We start from the raw sequence: 19650 nt of genomic DNA, 5'->3' as shown, positions 1-19650 counted from the left end.
TTAATGTATTTTAAGGTCTATTTTTATGATGTTTTAAAGTGTTTTTAGTGTTTTTGTTTGCCACCCTGTGCTCCTGCTTTGAGGAAGGGCAGGATATAAATCAAATAATAAATAAATAAATTCCCAGCATTGCCATATTCAGAGCTATGAAGACAGGAACAGACTTGATTGTCAGTGGCTGGAAATGCTAAGGAGTAGGAAGTGGGTTTAATCCTCACCCACCCACCCCCGTGCCCCTAGAAGTGTGTAGTTGCCATTTACTCCTAAGGGTAGAAATAAAGTGTTACATGTGGGAGTGGGTGATGCAGTTTGGGATGGAATTCTCTAAAAATCTCAATGCTGAGCTTATTTGCATAATTTTTTTCTAATTTTTTCAAATTATGGAATGATCCTGTTGATGAGGTGTGCCTGGTGCCAACACTGTTATCTTTTTGGCGCCAGGTCAAGACTTTGCTTTTCTCCCAGGCATTTTAGCATGTGTTTTAAATTGTTTTTATATTGTTTTAAATTTTAAAATTGTGTTTTAAATTGTTTTTAAAATAGTGTTTTAAATTGTATATTTGTTTTAATGTTTTTGATTGCTGTAAACCGCCCAGAGAGCTTCGGCTATGGGGCAGTATACAAGTGCAGTCAATCAATCAATAAATCACTCCCTAATCTTGATGAGAAGTGAGGGCTTTTTTAATTGATTCTGCTAAAAACATGAACAATTCTGGCATGCTTTATTATACATATAATATTATATGCATACACAGTACAGGCTTCCTAAAGTAACTAGCATATAAACAGATAATACAGCAATCATATAACTGTATAAAAATACTTATGCATTAATTCTGACAAGATTATGCCACAGGCATATGCATATAATTTTGCATATAATTAGTAGGCCATTTTAAAAAAAAAAAAAGCACAACAATAACAATACACAAGTGACTCGGACAGAAGCAGGCACTTAGTGCAGGAGGCAGTCTGATGAGAGCAGAGCTTGATTGTGTCAGAACTGTCATATTCTGTGTATAAATCCATTTAAAACTGATTCCTTCTCTGCCCTTAGTCGTAGTGGGGATAATTCACCTTTCTACTCTTAACTCTTGAGCGGCTTGCCCTTAACGGATGGATTCTGCAGAGGTGTGTGATGTGTCTCCGTGTGCAAGCACTCAGAGATGCACTGCATCCTCCATGGGTCCCTGCAGTAACAGGCTTATCCCTTGCACACTCACCTCCCATCAGAATGGGTATTTTGTCAGCATATAACTGAAGACAGTCAATGTGGTGGTTCATGCACGTGGAAAATGCTAATAAATGAGATGCACTGTGTCATGTAATGTGTGCTGAAATTTCTGTGGCAAATTTTAACAGGTCTTTCATTTGAAACCTGGATTGTCTCTGAGGAAGGTGTTCCTTGCACAATTCTTATTAGCCCTTCACAGAAAAGCCTTAACTCTCATCAAATACATAGAAGATGATACGTAAGTATACAGCTGAGGGGGGCAGTGGGTTAGGTATCTTGGCACAGCTTTAAATAAAAGTATTCTGTTAAACTACACTCTTTTTTCTGTCCTCCCACAGGCAAAAAGGAAAAAAGTCCTTTAAATCGCTCCGTAACTTGAAGATAGACCTGGATTTAACAGCAGAGGGCGATCTTAACATAGTAATGGCTTTAGCTGAGAAGATCAAGCCTGGTTTACATTCATTCCTCTTTGGCCGACCTTTGTGTACTAGCATGCAGGAACGTGATGTCCTAATGGCATTTTAAAGATGTTGATACCCCTCAACAATGCTTTTCAAAGATACCAGCAAAGGGAGTATGTTGTTCCTCTTCACGTGCATGTGCTGCTCTCTCATGCGATGGAATGTGGGGTTATTCCACAGCAGGAGTGGGGAAACTTTTTTCAGCCCGAGGGCTGCATTTGCTTTTGGTCAGCCTTCTGAAGACCACACACCTGTGGGGGGCAGGGTTAGAGGCAAAGTGAGCAGGGCAATGAATGTAAAGTTTGCCTTTGGTACAGTAGGCAAATTTTGCCTTTGGTACTTTCTACACACACTCAAGCACCCCTCTCTATCCTCCATCTAGGTAAGCAGGGGGCATGATCAGATGTCAAGGACACAGTCCAGCCAGGCTAAAACACTTGGGGTACAAATCATGGCTAGTGGGGGTTTTGCCCTGGGTCAGAGAGGCCTGGAGGGCTGCATTCAGCCCCCAGGCCGGAGGTTCCCCACCCTGCTGTACAGCCTGAAGAAAAAGGAGCAAGGACTGGTGTGTGGAGTCAAGTAACTTCAACTTAGAAATGCATTTTATTTCCAGTAAACATTGCTGTGGGTTGTTTAAATGCCAACTTAAAGGAGTTTTTACAACCACAAAGTAAAGAGGACAATTTTTAATGGGTTAAGAGCACACTGGATTTATAACTTTTTCTTGTGTATGGTATTGGGAAAAATAATACATTTGTCCCTTCCTATTTGGGGACAGTTGGCTGCAAAGCAATTATCATCAGGCGTCATGCTTTTGTGTGAAGAACCAAGCAATGCTATTCTATTGCTGTTTTGTTTTGGAGGGGTTAGACCAGTGAGGGAGAAAATTTGGCCCTTCAAATGTTGTTGGACTGCAACTCCCATTTGCCCCAGCCAGAACGGTCAATGGTCAGGGATTATAGGAGTTGTAGTCCAGCAACATCTGGAGGGCCAGAGGTTCCCCACCCTTTGTTGGAACATCATGCATGCTGAACTGTTTATTGACTAGCATAGAAGTAGGTCTTCAGAGTGCAAATTAGGAACACTAGGTTTTATGCTGAAGAGTTGCCAAGCTTACACTGATAAGTAAAAGCCAAAAAAAACCCCTAGATGTCCTGTGCTTCTTAGCGGGTGAGGAGAGCGCTGGTTACAGTTAAGTTTGGTAAACAACACAATTACAAGAAGGATGCTAGTGGCAAAACTCTACTTCTGCTCTTTAACTCCAGTATATTTGCCTCTTGGCTATTTGTTTTTTCTACACTGAAAACAACTATAAATTGCCTGTTTTCCACTGCCTTTCCTGACTGTATAATAATATTTATATTGGTTCTAATGTACAGGTTTCACAAAGTAAAAATGCAAAGATCTGCATGTCATGTTGTACTTGAGAAGATGTTTTCAGTGTATGCTGCTTTTTATTTATTTCATTACTTAATGGTGGTTGTCTTACTTTGTTTTTTGCTAAATGGAGATAACTGCAATTTTTTGTGTTTTTCCACGATTAGGGAAATTTACCATTAAAAAAACCTTTACATACGTCTAGTAAAGCTTTGCTTTTTAAAAGCCATTCTTGAACATTCCACAACTGGAATCTTTCTTTACTTAGAATCCTGTTATGTATTGTAATCCTGTGGCTATGAATGTGATGATTCAGGCACGTGAAGTTTTTCCCTTTAACTTCTGCATCTTGGGAAACTGTGCGTGCTAAACTTTCCCTCTCAGTAAAATAAGCAAGATAGTCTGCTTGTGTGAAGTTCAGTGTCTACAGCAGAGCCTGACAGATCTCTGGCCTAGTACTCCCATTTAAAAAGATGTAAAGTTATGTCAAAATACCAAATAACATTGCAGAAGGGGAAAACTGAAAGATGTAACCCTTTGGGAAGAAAGGAAAGGGGCCAATAGAAATGAGGCCCAGTTCAGATGTAGTGGTAGGCCATAGTTACAGACAAACACTGGCTTATCACAAACACTTCATCCATGCTGCTTAAATTGTGTCTGCCCTACTCCTCCCTTTGCCTTCCTCTCGTAGGTTGTTTGGAGACAAAGGAACCGAGAGCACTGGTTTGAATGCAGTGCTAATCCAGAGATGTAGTTGCACCCACCTTCAGTCCCTGGTGTCTCCAGCTGGGGCTGGGAGAGACTCCTGCTTCAGTCCCTGGAGAGCCATTGCCAGGCATCATAGCCACAATACCAATCTCACTGAAAGGCAGCTCATTTTTCTGTGCGGTTTGCTGCTTGGCAAGCAGAGGAGCAGGGCGGCTGCAATCTGGGTTGTGTGCATCAGCGCACTGTTCATTCATGGTAAGTCACAGTTGGCTTATAACTATGGCTTACTGTGAAATGTGAACCAGGCCGTTCAGTTACACATTGCCATTGAATTTGTCTGGTGTCTGGAGTGGGATTGGAAACTAACATAGCATCTCATTGTCTGTGTATTCTGCAGGTCTCTATCTCTCATGTTTCTAGGTCTTGAGATAGCAAGGTGCTTGGAAAAAACAAAACAGAAAAAAAGTCGTGCACAACACGGTGTCAAGATGTCAAACTATTTTTCTTAAATTTTAAGTGGTTACAGGGCTGAGTTGTGAGATGCTATTGCACACAGATTGTATTATTGAAACTTTGGCCTCATGGTAGCTTCATGCACTTTGGCAAATATCACTGGCATTACTAAAAAGAGAGTTCTGTTGCCTGAAACACACCCATGTCTGACTTTCATTCTGGAGTGTCAAAATACTAAAAAACTGTTCCAAGTTTTGATGCACTTCTGTCATGCGTGCTGAGTATAATAAAAGATAAAGATCTCCCTATCCTGTGTTGCTTATCTTAATGCTCAAAGTAAGACTAGACTTTTGAAAACAATGTTGTAAGAGGTTCTTGGCTACAATACCCAATCCTCACAAGCAAGGTCACTTAACTTCCACCAGTGGTTGCATAAGCCCCATGGATGGTGCTTGTAAACTGTCCTGCAAGGCATCACCAGTCCCATCTCTTTGCTATATTGAACTCATCCATTCTGCTCTTTGTTTCTTGCCACAATAATACAGTTGGCTATCTTTAGGCTGCACACTAGTCCTATTCTATTCCGGACTATTGGTGCTGGGATATTGCTGCAGATGACTACTATTAGTACAGTGCTAGCCATTCTGTAATGCTATCATGACAAGGCAAATAGCCTTTGACAAAAAGCCAACTTTGTTAGAACAAATAAATATGGTCCATTAAAATTTTTGGCAATTCTTAGCTTGACTTCTTCCATATCACTATTTCCAGAATGGCTAACAAAAATGAAATGCATACAGTTACTTCAAATATATACAATAAAATCAAGGTGATAAAACAGTAAGTAAAAATGGAGCAGTGACATCAGAGATTCACAGTTAGAGTGTAAAACCAATTTTTCATATGCCATTGAAAAGTCATACAACTTAAGTGCCAGACAGCCTTCCTGTGAAGAGCATTCAGAAGACAGGATGCCCCTACTAGGATGCGCCTCTCCCCTGTTGCAAGGAACCAAACAGCAGGTTTACCCAGAGGTTTCCAAAGATCTTAGCATGTGGGCAGGTTCATGTTAGAGTAAGTAAGCCTTAAGATAGCCAGGTCCCAAGCTGTAAGGGCTTTAAAGGAAAGGACCAACACTTTGAACTGGTGCTCCGACATGGAGTGGCAATCAGAGTTGTTCAGGAACTGGTAAGACACATTCACCCCTGCCACCAAAACAGTACCAGTTAGCAGCCTAAATGCTATATTTTGAACTAACTGAAGGTTCTAAACAATATTTGAAATATGGGATTGTATTCAACTAATTTAGTGAGCTAACAGAAGCCAGTACAAGGATTCCCGCTAGTGTAGTGGGACTTCCCCCTCCCTCCCTCCGCATCCCTCAGATCTGTTCCAGAGGGTCGGGAGAACCCCCAGAACAGTACATGGGAGCAAAGGGAAGATCATTTCACCAAGCAAGCAGAAATGCTTGCCATGTGGAACAATCTCCTTGGTGTTACTTTGCATACAACCCTTAGAGTGATTCAGCTGGGAGTCCATCTTTATTCATGCAGATGAAAATTTAGTCCTTCATTTCGGTTCCATTTAATCACTTCCAAAGAAAATAGTCTCGCATAGTAAAATGTTTTTGTTGCTATTTAGATCAACCAAAACTGCTCTACCCATAGGAGGAATAAATCTATTCTGCAGGTTTGGAATGAAACTGGATATGGAGACTTGTCTAATGAAAACCATACTTGGAGTTTTGTTGCTTTGTGTTATCCATTCTAAATAGCTTTACATTTTATTCCAAAATGTATGCACTTGATCAAGGTCATATGAACAGGGCTGTGGAGTTGCTACGCCAAACCTTCGACTCCAATTCCTTCATAAATGGCAAATGTATATTAACTAGTAATAACAAATTTTCCAAATGGTAGCACAAGGCATTTCATCACCACCACGTGAATCATCAGGCTAGATTGATAGAACATAAAATATATTTGATTAAAATTTCTGAACAAGAAAACTTTCCTAAATTCCTATGAAAGTTTTTATTTTGAAGTCGGAGTTGGTACATTTCTACCGACTCCAACTCCGACTCCACCCAAAATTGCTTCAGACTCCATGACTCTGACTCCACAACCCTGCATATGAACTAACATAACAACCTGCCTTTGATCCTGGAGCATCTAAGTAATCTTCAGTGATGAATGAACTTCCGTCATACTGTCTTTTTTATTTTGCTCTGAACACCTGTGCATGGACAAGGTACTCATTATGTTTTTAAAATCTCTGGTCAGACACACTGAGTAAACCCTGCTGTGGGATCAACATACATGGAGACCATAATCCACACTTAAGAAAGCCTCGTACGCACTTGGAGAAAAGCCCATGGAAGGGGTGGACAGAAGCTGATATCCACACCCTGCTCCCCTTGAGCCCCCCAAAAAACCCTTGGAGTGTCAGGGACACCTGCTGAATGGGGTGGGCTGTGGAATGGGGACTGAGAGAGGATCCCTGAAAATTGGGTGAGGCACCTTCTGTGAAATAAATGTTAATAGGCAGGGAGTTCCAAAGCATGGGTGCTGCCACACAAAAAGCCTGATCTCTCACAGATGTGGAACAAACGTAATCTGGCACTTATAAAAGTAAGTTCCACAGACTGAAGCAGTCAAGTAGCCATAGAAGGGGCAAGGCAATCATTTAAGAGTGGTGGTTCCACAAGACTTTAAAATTACATTTTTTATTTGTTTAAAAAAATCCACCTTCCACACACTGGCATAGCAATTGATACACTACCATATGTGGTGAGCATGCTCTGGGGCCAAAAATATTGGTTAAATGTTACCTGAAATATGTTAAGTTCTTCCCATTATTATTCATGAACCAAAACTGGTGGGAATTTGGTAAAATTCTCTTTTAGCAGCTAGAACAGAAATATTTAGAGGATGGGGAAGCCCAGTGTTACTAAGTATATCCAAACGTACCAGATATGATGGATACTTGTACTAACGGGCAAACTCTCACAAGTATATGTGTCGCAAGGAATGAAAAAATCAGACCACTTCATAGAGACATGGTACCCATTTATCACAGAAGACAACATGCTCATCCACAACATGCTCATTTGGAAATACGTTACCGCTATGTGACATATCCTTTGAACACTTGTAAATAGCTCCTTTTCTCTTTTACCTTCTGTGTATATGTCATTTTATGAGTTATACTTTATTCAACACTACTGTAGAACTGGCAAAGGTTCAGAAAAGGGCAACCAAAATTTCAAGGGGATGGATCAAATCCCCTATGAAGAAAGGTTGAAGCATTTGGGGCTTTTTAGTTTAGAGAAAAGGTGAGTAAGAGGTGACATGATAGAAGTGTATAAAATGGAGAAAGTGGATAGAGAAAAGTTTTTCTCCCTTTCTCGTAACCCTAGAACTCGTGGACACCTAATGTTGGAAGATTCAGGATAGACGAAAGAAAGCACTTCTTCAGACGGCGCATAGTTAAACTATGGAATTCGCTCCCATAAGAAACAGTGATGGCTACCAACTTGGATGGAGGCTATCAATGGCTATTATCCATAGTTGGAGGCAGTATGCTTCTGAATACCAGTTGCTGGAAACTAGGAGTGGGAGGACTTCCGGGAAGGGTGACTTCGCTTGTGCCTGCTTTTGAGACGGGCTCCCGCCGCAGAAGAAGCTTATTCAGATATAAATCAGTCAGAACATTTTTTTTTTGACTGATGAAATTTCTCCCGGGCAGGGAGAAACGTAGAGATCAACCTCAAAAGCCTGTTTTTGTTGGGAGGACTGGATTTCATTAATTTATGAGAAAAGGTCCAGCCAGCAATGCCGGACGGACTTCCGAACAAGCTCTATCTGATTAATGCGATACGTTTATCTTTTCTTCAAAGAGAAAACGGACTAACAGGCAAGCACCCTTCTTTCTATTCTTTTTTTTACTTGGTTTAAATTGTTGCAGCAAAAAGAGATTTGTCAAATGAATCAGCTTTAAAGAACTTCTGGGTGAGCTATAACTCTTCTCTGTTATTCACGAAATTAACAGCTTATCTCTGTTTCTATTGCAAAAAGCTGTCCTGGAAGTGCATTCTAAAGATATAAACAGAAGAGGGATTTCTATTCCAAGGAACATTATATTGTCTGGGACTATTCTCTTTTTGGTCTATTTTATTTTGACGAATCTGCTTCTTCACGACGCCACTAACTGTTTTGATGCTGGGAACTAAATTTGTTTTGTATTCTTGAACATAGAGAGATAAGGCAGGCTGTTCTGTTTATACTGTGATGTCATCAAGCCTGGAATATTAACCCAATTGTTGCTGAAATAAGAAGTGGTTATTTTTGTTTTGTTTTGTTTTCGTGGTTTTAAAAATGGCAATCAAGAAAGTGGCTGAGAATCTGGAAGTAATTATGTTTCAGAAAATAATGGATGAGATTGAGATAACGAAACAAACCCTGCGACAGGGCAGTAAGGAGCTGAAAATGGAACTGAGCAAAATGACGCAGGAGCTTAAAGAAATAGGGGATCCTGTGAGAGAGGAGAATGAGATCAGAGATGAGAAAAGAAAAAATAAAGGGAAGATACAAGCCCTGGAGATTGGAACAAATGTGGAATTGGAAAAAGATCTGGAGTTTATGGATATTAGAAATAAAATCTACTGTTTGGAATTTAACATTATCTCTGAAGAAATTAATGAAGATATTAGAGATAAAGTTATCAATGTCTTGGATAATCTTCTGGACTGGAATGACGTGATGGAGCTTGATATAGAGAAAATCTATGGAATTAACTGCAGCCATGTGACAATGGAAAAACTCTCAAGAGATGAGCCAGTGCATTTTGTAAAAAAGAAGAACAGAGATATGACTTTACAACAATATTTCAGCAACTTATTCAGAATTGATGGCAAGAAAATATTTGGGATAGAGGAAATTCCCATCAGACTCTTATTATATGACTATGGCTATGACAGCAAGATTATTATGGAATACTGATAATGGAAGATTGGACACTGAAATTACTGGACTCAACAGGACTATTGAAGATGGAAGATGGAATTAATATGGATAATGGAATAATGGCTATTGAAATTATTGGACCTAACAGATTTTGATGAGATGGATTAATCGATATGTTTATTTGGACTATGGTTATGACAATAAGATTATTATTATTATTAACGAGATGGATTAATTGACATGTTTATTTGGAGAAAAATTGATAGATATATTTCTTAAAGAATTGAAACCTCTCTTTGACTTTTTGTGGAAAGAATAAAGTAATGTTTATGAGATTTGATGATTAATTAAGATAACTACTGGAGGAAAGTGATTTTATAATATAATTTAAGAGATAGGATTGTTATATATTGTAGACCTATAACTGATTTGATCTGCGACAAATGGGAAGTCAACATTTTATTTTTTTGTTTAATCATTTTTGTTTTGTTTTGTTTTTTGTCTTTGAATGTTTTATGATTTTGTTTTGTATGTTTTATGAAAATTTGAATAAAAATTATTGTATATAAAAAAAAGGATGAATGCAAAGCAGCATTCAAAAATATAATCAGATTTCAAAAAGTCATATGACAAAACTAATAAAAACTACAGCAATACATTGTTAAAAAAAAAAAAGAAACTAGGAGTGGGAAGTGTTATTGTACTCAGCTCCTGTTTGTGGGCTTCCCATGGGCCTCTAGCTGACCACTGTGAAAGCAGGATACTGGACTAGATGGGCTGCTGGCCTGATCCAATAGGCACTTCTTATGTTATTTTCAAGTGACAAGAGAAAATAATAAAAACATGGTTTTAAAAAATAATATGAGCATGGAGACTGCTGATATTCTATGATTGTATAAGCTTTGCAGTGCAAGCGGAAGGGAAGGGCACTATGGAGGAAGCTACATCTGAAAATGCCTACATTAGGAAATCAGTGATAAGTACTTGTTTTTGGACTTCTTGAGGGAATTACAGGGCAAAGGATTGTTAAGGTTCTAGCTCTCTTGGAATTCCTTATGTATTAAGTGCTTGAGTAGAAGTGGGTCCTGTTTCTACAGTTCAGAGAAGTGTGGTTCTTGTCACCTTATGGATGCTCCTCCACAACTCCATGTAAAGGACATCATGGATACCCTAAGTTTTGATGGTTATTTAAAAATGTAGTTATTCAGTAGAAATGAAGGGCAGGGGGGAGTTTTATTCAGAATGCGGAAAACAAAAGTGACCATTCTGTTGTTGGGTGAAAGATAATTCTTTTGGTCTGCAAAATCTCTACAAAATAGTGGACGCTGGAATTTGTCTCAGCTGAGCTTTGAACATCTATCTGTATTCAATGCCTGTTATTTTCCAATACTCTCATATAGGTAGGACAATGCATTGCACAAATGGAAATCATGTTTTTCTGTACTTCAGTGAAAGTGTGCGTGTGTTGCTGTAATATTTATTTATTGTCTTTATTTTTACCCCGCCCTTTTTCCAAAATTGGAACTCAAGGCGGCTTACAAATAAAAGTGGATACATATAATAAAAACATACAAAAATCTGCATTAAGCTAAAATTAAACTGTTTGCAACATTAAAACATTAACATACACTCGAGATACTTAAAAACAATTTTAAAATAGTGCAATTAAAACCGTGAGCAATACAGCATACCTCTTAAGGCCCTGTCCTAAGCACCTTCTGTTCCAAAAGCCCGTTGGAATAAAAAAGTCTTCACCTGCCAATGAAAAGACAGCAAGGAGGGAGCCATTCTTACCTCCCTAGAAAGGGAGTTCCAAGCCTAGGGGCAGCCACCGAAAAAGCCCTATCTCGCGTCCCCACCCGTTGTGCTTGTGAGGGTGTTGGGACTGTGAGGAGGGCTTCTGCTGAAGATCTCAAGGCCCGGGCAGGTTCATATCAGGAGATACGGTCTGACAGATAGCCTGGACCTAGGCCGTATAGGGCTTTGTAGGTCAAAACCACCACTTTGAATTGTGCCCGGAAACAAACTGGCAACCAGTGGAGCTGTTGTAACGGGAGATGTATGATCCCTGTAGCCAGCCCCCATTAGCACTCTGGCTGAAGCTCACTGTACCAGTTGAAGTTTCCGCACAGTCTTCAAAGGCAGCCCCACATAGAACGCGTTACAGTAATCTAAACGGGATGTAACTAAGGCATGTATCACCATAGCCAGATTAGGCGTCTCAAGGAACGGGTGCAGTTGATGTACTAGCCTTAACTGGGCAAAAGCACTCCGGGCCACCGCAGCCACCTGAGCCTCCAGGTTTAAGGCTGAGTCCAGAAGCACACCCAAACTGCGAACCTATGTCTTCAGGGGGAGTGTAACCCCATCCAGCACAGGCTGAATCCCTATTCCCTGATCTGCCTTTCGACTGACCAGGAGCACCTCTGTCTTGTCTGGATTAAGCTTCAATTTGTTCACCCTCATCCAATCCGTCACTGATGCCAGGCACTGGTTTAGAACCAAGACAGCTTCCTTGGCGTTAGGTGGGAAGGAGAAATAGAGTTGGGTGTCATCACCCTAGTCAGAGGCAGCATACTTCTGAAAACCAGTTGCCGGAAGCCTCAGGAGGGGAGAGTGTTCTTGCACTCAGGTCCTGCTTATGGGCTTCCCCCAGGCACCTGGTTGGCCACTGTGAGAACAGGATGCTGGACTAGATGGGCCACTGGCCTGATCCAGCAGGCTCTTCTTATGTTCTTATGGCACCAAACCCCCAGACAACCTCTCCCAGTGGTTTCATGTAGATGTTAAATAACATGGGGGATAAAACTGAACCCTGAGGGACCCCACAGGCCACCGGCCAAGGAGTCGAACAGGAATCGCCCAGCACCACCTTCTGAGTACGCCCTTCCAGGAAGAAATGGAGCCACTGTAAAACAGTGCCCCCAAGTCCCATCCCAGCAAGGCGGCCCAAAAGGATACCATGGTTGATGGTATCAAAATCCCCTGAGAGATCCAGTAGAACCAACAGGGACACACTCCCCCTGTCCAGTTCTCTGTGTAGGTCATTCACCAAGGCGACCAAAGCCATCTCTGTCCCATAGCCAGGCCTGAAGCCAGACTGAAAAGGATCCAGATAATCCGTGTCATCCAGGAATCTCTGGAACTGGGAGGCCACCACACGCTCTATTACCTTGCCCAGAAATGGGATGTTGGACACTGGCCGATAATTACCCATTATAGAGGGGTCCAGGGAGGGCTTTTTCAACAACGGCCTTACAACTATCTGCCTTAGGCACATTGGAACTCTGCCTTGTTGTAGGGAGGCATTAACCACTCCCCTTACCCACTCTTCCAGTCCCCCTCTGGCACTTTTAATGAGCCAGGAGGGGCAAGGATCTAGCAAACATGTGCTTGCTCCCACTTCTCCCAGGATCCTGTCCACATCCTTGGGCTGTACAAATGGAAAAGAATCCATTATCCTTGAACAAGCAGGAGCCAAAGTTACATCCCCTGAGACTGTATCAATTATAGTGTCCAAGTCGGAACGAATCTGAGCAATGTTATCTGCAAAGTGCTGTGCAAACTCTTGGCAGCGAGTGATCTATATTACCCTCTCAGGGGCCAGAATGTAAAAGACCCCTGACCACTCGAAACAGCTCTGCTGGACAGCTCCCCGCAGACGCAATGGAGGCAGAAAATAATAATTTCTTTGTTGTCCGCACTGCCACGGAGTAGGCCTTCAAATAGGATCTAGCCCGTGTTTGGTCAGACTCACTCTGAGTTTTCTGCCAATGTCACTCTAGTCCCCCTCTTGTTCACTTCATCGCCGCCAGCTCTCTGGTAAACCAGGGGGCTGGTTTGGCTCCACTCCGACAGAGGGGACGCTCAGGAGCGATCGTACCCACCACCCTGGCCATTTCTCCATTCCAGAGGTCAGCCAGAGCTTCGACAGAATTGCCTGCCGAGGCGACAGGAAAATCCCCAAGAGCCATCAGAAAACCATCCAGATCCATCAGTGTCCTGGGGTGGACCATCCTAATCGGTCCCCCACCCCTGCAGAGGTTCTGAGTCCCAGTAAGTCTAAACCCAACCAGGTAGTGATCTGTCCATGACAACAGAACTATAGAGAGTTTTTCCACACCAAGGTCACCATCATCCCATCCAGCACAGAAAACAAGGTCCAGAGTGTGGCCAGGAGCATGAGTGGAACCAGATAATACTTGGGACAGACCCATGGTTGTCATGGAGGCCATGAAGTCCTAAGCCACTCCCGACAGAGCTGTCTCGGCATGGATATTGAAGTTCCCCAGTACCACAAACCGAGGGGACTCCAACACCAACCCCGAGACCACCCCAGCTAGCGCAGGAAGGGAGACTGTTGAGCAGCAGGGTGGGCGGTACACCAACAGAATCCCTATTCTGTCCCAGCCACCCAACTTCAGATACACACACTCGAATCCTGAAGACTGTGGGCAAGGGCACCTGGTCAGGGGGATGGTATCACAATAGACTACTGCAACTCCACCTCCCTGTCCCCCGGGTCTCGCCTGCTGCTGCACAGACAAACCTGGCGGGCAGAGCTGAGAGAGATTAACCCCCCCAGCTTCCTCCAGCCTGGTCTCTGTGATACAGGTCAGGTCGGCGTGCTCATCCAGGATCAAATCCTGAATGGCCGTTGTTTTACCATTCATCCACCTGGCATTCACAAGCAGCATTTTCAACCCAGGGGAGCTGTCACCAAGGCTCTCCAGACTATCTGAACTGGGGGACAGTATGGGAACAACCAACACTCTGTTTCACTTCCATCTCCCCTGATGACATAACTGCCTCCCCACTCCATATCTCCCTCTGCCCCCTACAACACTAATGGCAGACCCCTGGTTCCCTGTCCATTTTTGTTGAAAGCACATCTTCCCTTTATAAGACAGGCAGAAACCTTGCTCTAAACCAGCACACTATATCGACAGGCAGATATAAAACAAATAGAAAATAAAAAATAGAAAATAATATAAAAAATAGAAAAAACCCCTTCCCCACTGGCTTACAAGAAGTAAGCCCCCACCCTGGAACACCTCCAAAGTAGCTCCCCCAGCCCTCCTTTGGTATCGCCGTCTTCGGCAGCGGGCAGCCCTACTAAGCAGGCAGCAAGGCAGCTCAGTCAGGGTCTCAATCCTAATCCTGCAAAGAGCAGGGAGTTCCAATGGAGGAGCCAAGGACCAAGGCAGCAGCAGCAGCACAACAACCCCAATCTCCTCCTGCTGCCGCCTCCAAACACCATCTGCGATCCTCCCTTTCTTCGCCCAGCACTGCAGCCACACAGTCCCCAAGCACACCAACTCCCCGAAGTAGCAGATGACGGCCCAAAATATCGATGGGTGAGGTTGCCTACCAGTGTCATTCACCGGATGTCATAATAACTATGAAATTGCCTGGTGAGATTCAGCCATTTGTTGTCCTAATGAAATTTTATGAAAGGGGTCAGCTGAGAAAACACAGCCACTAAATACAGCTACCAAAATGTATGGCTGAAATACGAGCTTTTTGTTGTTGTTAATATGTGCCTTCAAGTCAATTATGACTTATGGCGACCCTATGAATCAGCGACCTCCAAGAGCATCTGTCATAAACCACCCTGTTCAGTTCTTGTAAGTTCAGGTCTGTGGCTTCCTTTATGGAATCAATCCATCTCTTGTTTGGTCTTCCTCTTTTTCTACTCCCTTCTGTTTTTCCCAGCATTATTGTCTTTTCTAGTGAATCATGTCTTCTCATTATGTGTCCAAAGTATCATAACCACAGTCTCATCATTTTAGCTTCTAATTATAGTTCTGGTTTAATTTGTTCTAACACCGAATTATTTGTCTTTTTCGCAGCCCATGGTATCTCCAAAGCTGCCCTCCAACACCACATTTCAAATGAGTTTATTTTTCTCTTATCTGCTTTTTGCACTGTCCAACTTTCACATCCATACATAGAGATCAGGAATACCATGGACTGAATGATCCTGACTTTAGTGTTCAATGATACATCTTTGCATTTGAGTACCTTTTCTCGTTCTTTCATAGGTGCCCTACAAGGCAGAAGGAAGTATGTGTGATGTGTTTGGTATTTTAAAATATATATGTGAAATAGGAATAGTTTTGTGGTCCTGTTTCTTAGCAGAGATATAAATGCAAGCAGCAGGATGAGAATCAACCAGTCCACCCTTTCCCTCAGACACAAATAATTACAGACACAATATTCTTAAGTAAAAGATAAAGAATGTTTACTCATGACCTTTCATATGGTTCAGAAACATAGGCTCTAGCTTAGATAGAAAAGTAGAAGTCTCAGTCCATGATAATGGTCATCTTGGGGAGGACCATGTGCATGCTTCACTCTCCTCAGGCTTAATGGATAATATGCAAGAATCCCAGACAAAGGAGAAGGAAAGCCAGGTAACCCCACCCTTTAGGAAATTACATTACCGATAAGCAGGTACATGGGATATTTCTCAAATATCCCTTAAAGGGAACATGCAAGTTTGATTATTCCAACATGGTGTTGAGCAGAGTGTACATTTGCCAGTTCTCCAGGTTTCCCATAGAGACTCAGGGTTTAGCTGTCCCTCTCTCCAGATCTTGGGGAAATTTTTTGAAGCTCTGGAGCCGATGTTGCTGAACTACAACCCCCATCAGCCCCAGCAAGCTTGGCCAATGGCCAGGGATGATGGGACTCATAGCTCAGCAACATAGGGTGGGCCAAAGGCTCCCCACAGTTGCTATGGAGGAAAGAGCTATCCAGACTATATTGAGTAGTTCATGCCCTTTTGAACTTTTGAGCATACATGGCTAAGACCGGTAACATAGTATATGAAGGCGCCAAACCATATACCATACAGTATACCATATGAAAATGTTTGCTCTTAAGAAATGTGTCTGGGAAGCTAGGTCACTGGAACCTCAGGTTAATCAGCCTGAAAGGGAGAGTTTGCTTTCTGACATGTTGGGTAAATAGGAGAAGAAAATGAGCTTAATTCTGTTAAACACACTTCAGCTTAGTTGCAGTAGGGCATGGGAACTAGGGTTTTTGCAAGGGCTGGCCCTACCACTGGGTAAAGTGAGGCAACAGCCTCAAATAGGCAGCAATAGCTGGGGGCAGGGTTGCATGGCATGCTCTGCCCTGCCCTTAACTAGACTGCTGTGGTGCTGGGAATAGAACTCTGTTCAGCACTGGTTAGCCCTCATCTTAAGTACTGCCTCCAATTCTGGACACTGCATTTTAAGAAGTATGTAGATAAACTGGAACAGATTCAAAGTAGGGCAACAAGGATGATCAGTGAACTGGGAACAAAGCCCTGCGAGGAGAGACTGAAAGAATTGGGCATGTTTTGCTTTGAGAAGAGAAGACTCAGGTGATATATGATAGCACTCTTCAAGTACTTGAAAGGTTGTTCTTGCACTCAGGTCCTGCTTGTGGGCTTCCCCCAGGCACCTGGTTGGCCACTGTGGGAACGGGATGCTGGACTAGATGGGCCACTGGCCTGATCCAGCAGGTTCTTCTTATGTTCTTATGTTGTCACACAGAGGAGAGCCAGGATCCCTTCTCTATCATCCCATAGTAAAGTACATGGAAAAATTGGCTCAGTTATAGGAAGCCAGATTTCAGCTGAACATTAGGAAAAACTTCTTGACTGTTAGAGTGGTACGACAATGGAACCAATTACCTAGGGAGGTGGTGGGCTCTCCAACACTGGAGGTATTCAAGAGACAGCTGGACAGCCACCTGTCATGTATGCTTTAATTTGGATTCCTGCATTGAGCAGGAGGTTGGACCTGATGGCCTTATAGGCCCCTTCCAACTCTACTATTCTATGATTCTATGGACATTGCCCCATCACCAATATTGTACTGGGGTAGGTGCCATCTTCTTTGTGTTATGGGCAGGGTGTCATCTTGTCCTTCACCTTAGGTAGCAAAATGTAATGGGGTTGTGACAAAAGTTTCACAGAAAATATGAGTTTTGAAGGAAGAGAGATAGGGGTGGCATCACACTGGTGTTCTGAGAAGCAGCCCCAAGCATACAGGCTGGCAAGGGGGAAATGATGAAGTCTTTTGAGGAACCAGGAGACTATCAGATGGTAGAGAGTGGTAGAGCTGGAGGAGCAAGTGCCATCATGGGCAGGGGAGGAGGAAGGAACAAGCCACGGAGGGCTTTAAAGTTAAGGATGAAGAGCTTGTGCTGAATCTGGGAGCAGACCAGGAAGCCAATGTAGGGAATTTAAGGACTAGTGCCACCATGTGTTCCAAGTGGTGAGAGACTAATGATTTTGGTATCAGAGTGCCAGATGGATGACAAATTTAATAAACAGGAAAGATATTTTTTTTAATGAGCCTTAGGTTGCTTCCAGATGACCTGTTTATTTAGCATTCGTCCTGATTTGTTTGTAGGGAAGTTGTAACATGCAAATGTTATCCCACAATTTCCAATGCATTTTCTTCTGCAGTATATCCCTGAATCCCATGCAAAAAGAGCAACAATCTGGAAGCACCCTTAACGCATTAGGAAGAATCTGAATATTTGTTGTACATTTAAGAATATGAAGAATGACAATATTAAAATATCTTTCCTTTTTGTTTTCTTGGCTTTATTTTTATCATACCACTTCTCTGGAGAGAGAAATAAGCATATTGGTCATGTATTCAGTGATTAAGACACAAGCAATTTTTCCCCTTGATGTCCCTTTATCTTGGTATTTTGAGTACACATCACTGATAACTGCTTGCAATTCAATGCTGTCTGTAAAGCACTTTTGATACACAACTCCCGTTTTTGCTTTGAATTGAGATATACTAGCTCCATTAATTCAAACAGCCTGCTTTGATGTTTGCTTCAACTCATCTTTGAGCATAAACAATAACCCCAGCGGTTGGAAGTGTAGGAGTTGGGTTCACTCTTTAAATAGTAAAATATTGAAAAATGTTTTTTTAAAAAGGCATGATAGCTTGCAGCCTCCATAAAGAAGTTGGAAACATGACTTTGGATCCAATGGCAGGTTTGCAGTTTTCTACTTCCCGTAACTCTAAACCATGTGTGGGGATTGTTTGGCCCTCCAGGGGTTGCTGAACTACAACTCCCATCATCCCTGGCCATTGGCTATGCTTGCTGAGGCTTTGGGGAGTTGTAATTCAGCAACATTCTGGAGTGGCAAAGGTTCTCCATGCTAGCATTGAAGCACTAAATAAGGTTAGGAAGAAAAGTGTGATGTGTTCAAACTTGTAGAATCTGAAACTTAATTTTATCAGGGCAAAGTCTGAGTGTTCACACATACATGTTTTGTCACTTCATGACCTACATGGGTGAAATGGCCATCACAGGTAAAACACTGGATGAACTTTGCCTATCGCATAGGAAGCTGCCTTATAATGAATTGGACTAGTCACCCATCTAGCTCAGTATTGTCTCCACTGACTGGCAGCAGGTTTGCAGGGTTTCAAACCTACCTACTCTTTCAGACCTACCTGGAGATAGATGCTGGGACGTTCTGCATGTGAAGCAAATGCTCTGCCATTATAGCCCTTCATGTACCATCAAATATGATTTCCTTATTATGCTTAAATTCTGAATCAAGCAAGGGTTGCTGACTTGTTTTTGTTTGTTTTACTGGCCTGTTCCTGTTCCTTTAATGATAATCTGACATTCAGAAACTTAGCAAGTGAAGTTTTTTCTTGCCTGGAGGCAAATGGTGGGGAACGCTGCTTTACAGACTTAATTTGTACACCCGCAGGTGTCTTTTTAAGACCAGGTCTTGCTACCATCACCAGATTATAGGCCTTGGCAGCAGGGCTGTGGAGTCGGTACACCAAACCTTCGACTCCGACTCCTCTATTTTTCTACTGTCCAGCTCCAACTCCAACTCCACCCAAAATTGCTTCTTGTCAATCAAAATTTATTTGGAAGTCGGAGTTGGTATATTTCTACTGACTCTGACTCCACCCAAAATTGCTTCCGACTCCGACTCTACCCAAAATTGCTCCTGACTCCAACTCTGACTCCACGACTCTCACTCCAACTCCACAGCCCTGCTTGGCAGTACATTTTTGTGATGGAACTCACCAGTACAGAGTACCAGCACCCCTTTTTTTGTTGCCTGTGGCAACCATTTTGTGCTGGTGCGCTCAGCACTTTTATCAAGGTATGAGTACTGGCACCTAATTTTTTTTACCAAAGAAAGCACTGTGTGTATTGGCATCCTAGAAGGTTGATGTGTATGTAGCGGCTTGCTCATTTTTACAGGCCTAGAGCTACCCTACCTAATAAGAACCCTCGTTAGCCAATTAGGCTTACAGTCCACACCAGACCTGATGTAACACAAAGATAGCTAACATGGGGGGTATTCACACGTTACTCTGTACCCAGGTAGAAGCCCCCCTGCATGCTGTCCACGTGGAGCTGATCATAAGCAATTAGTTTTTCTCCCTGGGGACAGCCTGAG

The 19650-nt window shown here is 42.5% G+C and overlaps 1 protein-coding gene across 3 annotated transcripts in view; it reads left to right on the top strand.

Annotated features, from left to right (window-relative positions):
- C9orf72 (C9orf72-SMCR8 complex subunit) overlaps window positions 1-4534 on the top strand; it is a 49994-nt gene extending 45460 nt beyond the window's left edge. For 2 of the 3 annotated variants that reach the window (XM_061631476.1, XM_061631494.1), the window contains exons 10-11: window positions 1363-1472; window positions 1573-4534. In XM_061631476.1, the coding sequence (XP_061487460.1) occupies window positions 1363-1472; window positions 1573-1759 (297 nt within the window). In that variant the 3' untranslated portion in view covers window positions 1760-4534. The remainder of the gene's footprint in view (window positions 1-1362; window positions 1473-1572) is intronic. The other variant, XM_061631487.1, reaches the window with a different exon arrangement.
- Window positions 4535-19650: the final 15116 nt, after the last annotated feature.

This window comes from Rhineura floridana, chromosome 1, assembly GCF_030035675.1.
Source record: "Rhineura floridana isolate rRhiFlo1 chromosome 1, rRhiFlo1.hap2, whole genome shotgun sequence".
Classification (NCBI taxonomy): Eukaryota; Metazoa; Chordata; class Lepidosauria; order Squamata; family Rhineuridae; genus Rhineura; species Rhineura floridana.
The sequence above is the reverse complement of the archived record's forward strand: the minus strand, read 5'-3'. Positions and strand labels throughout refer to the sequence as shown.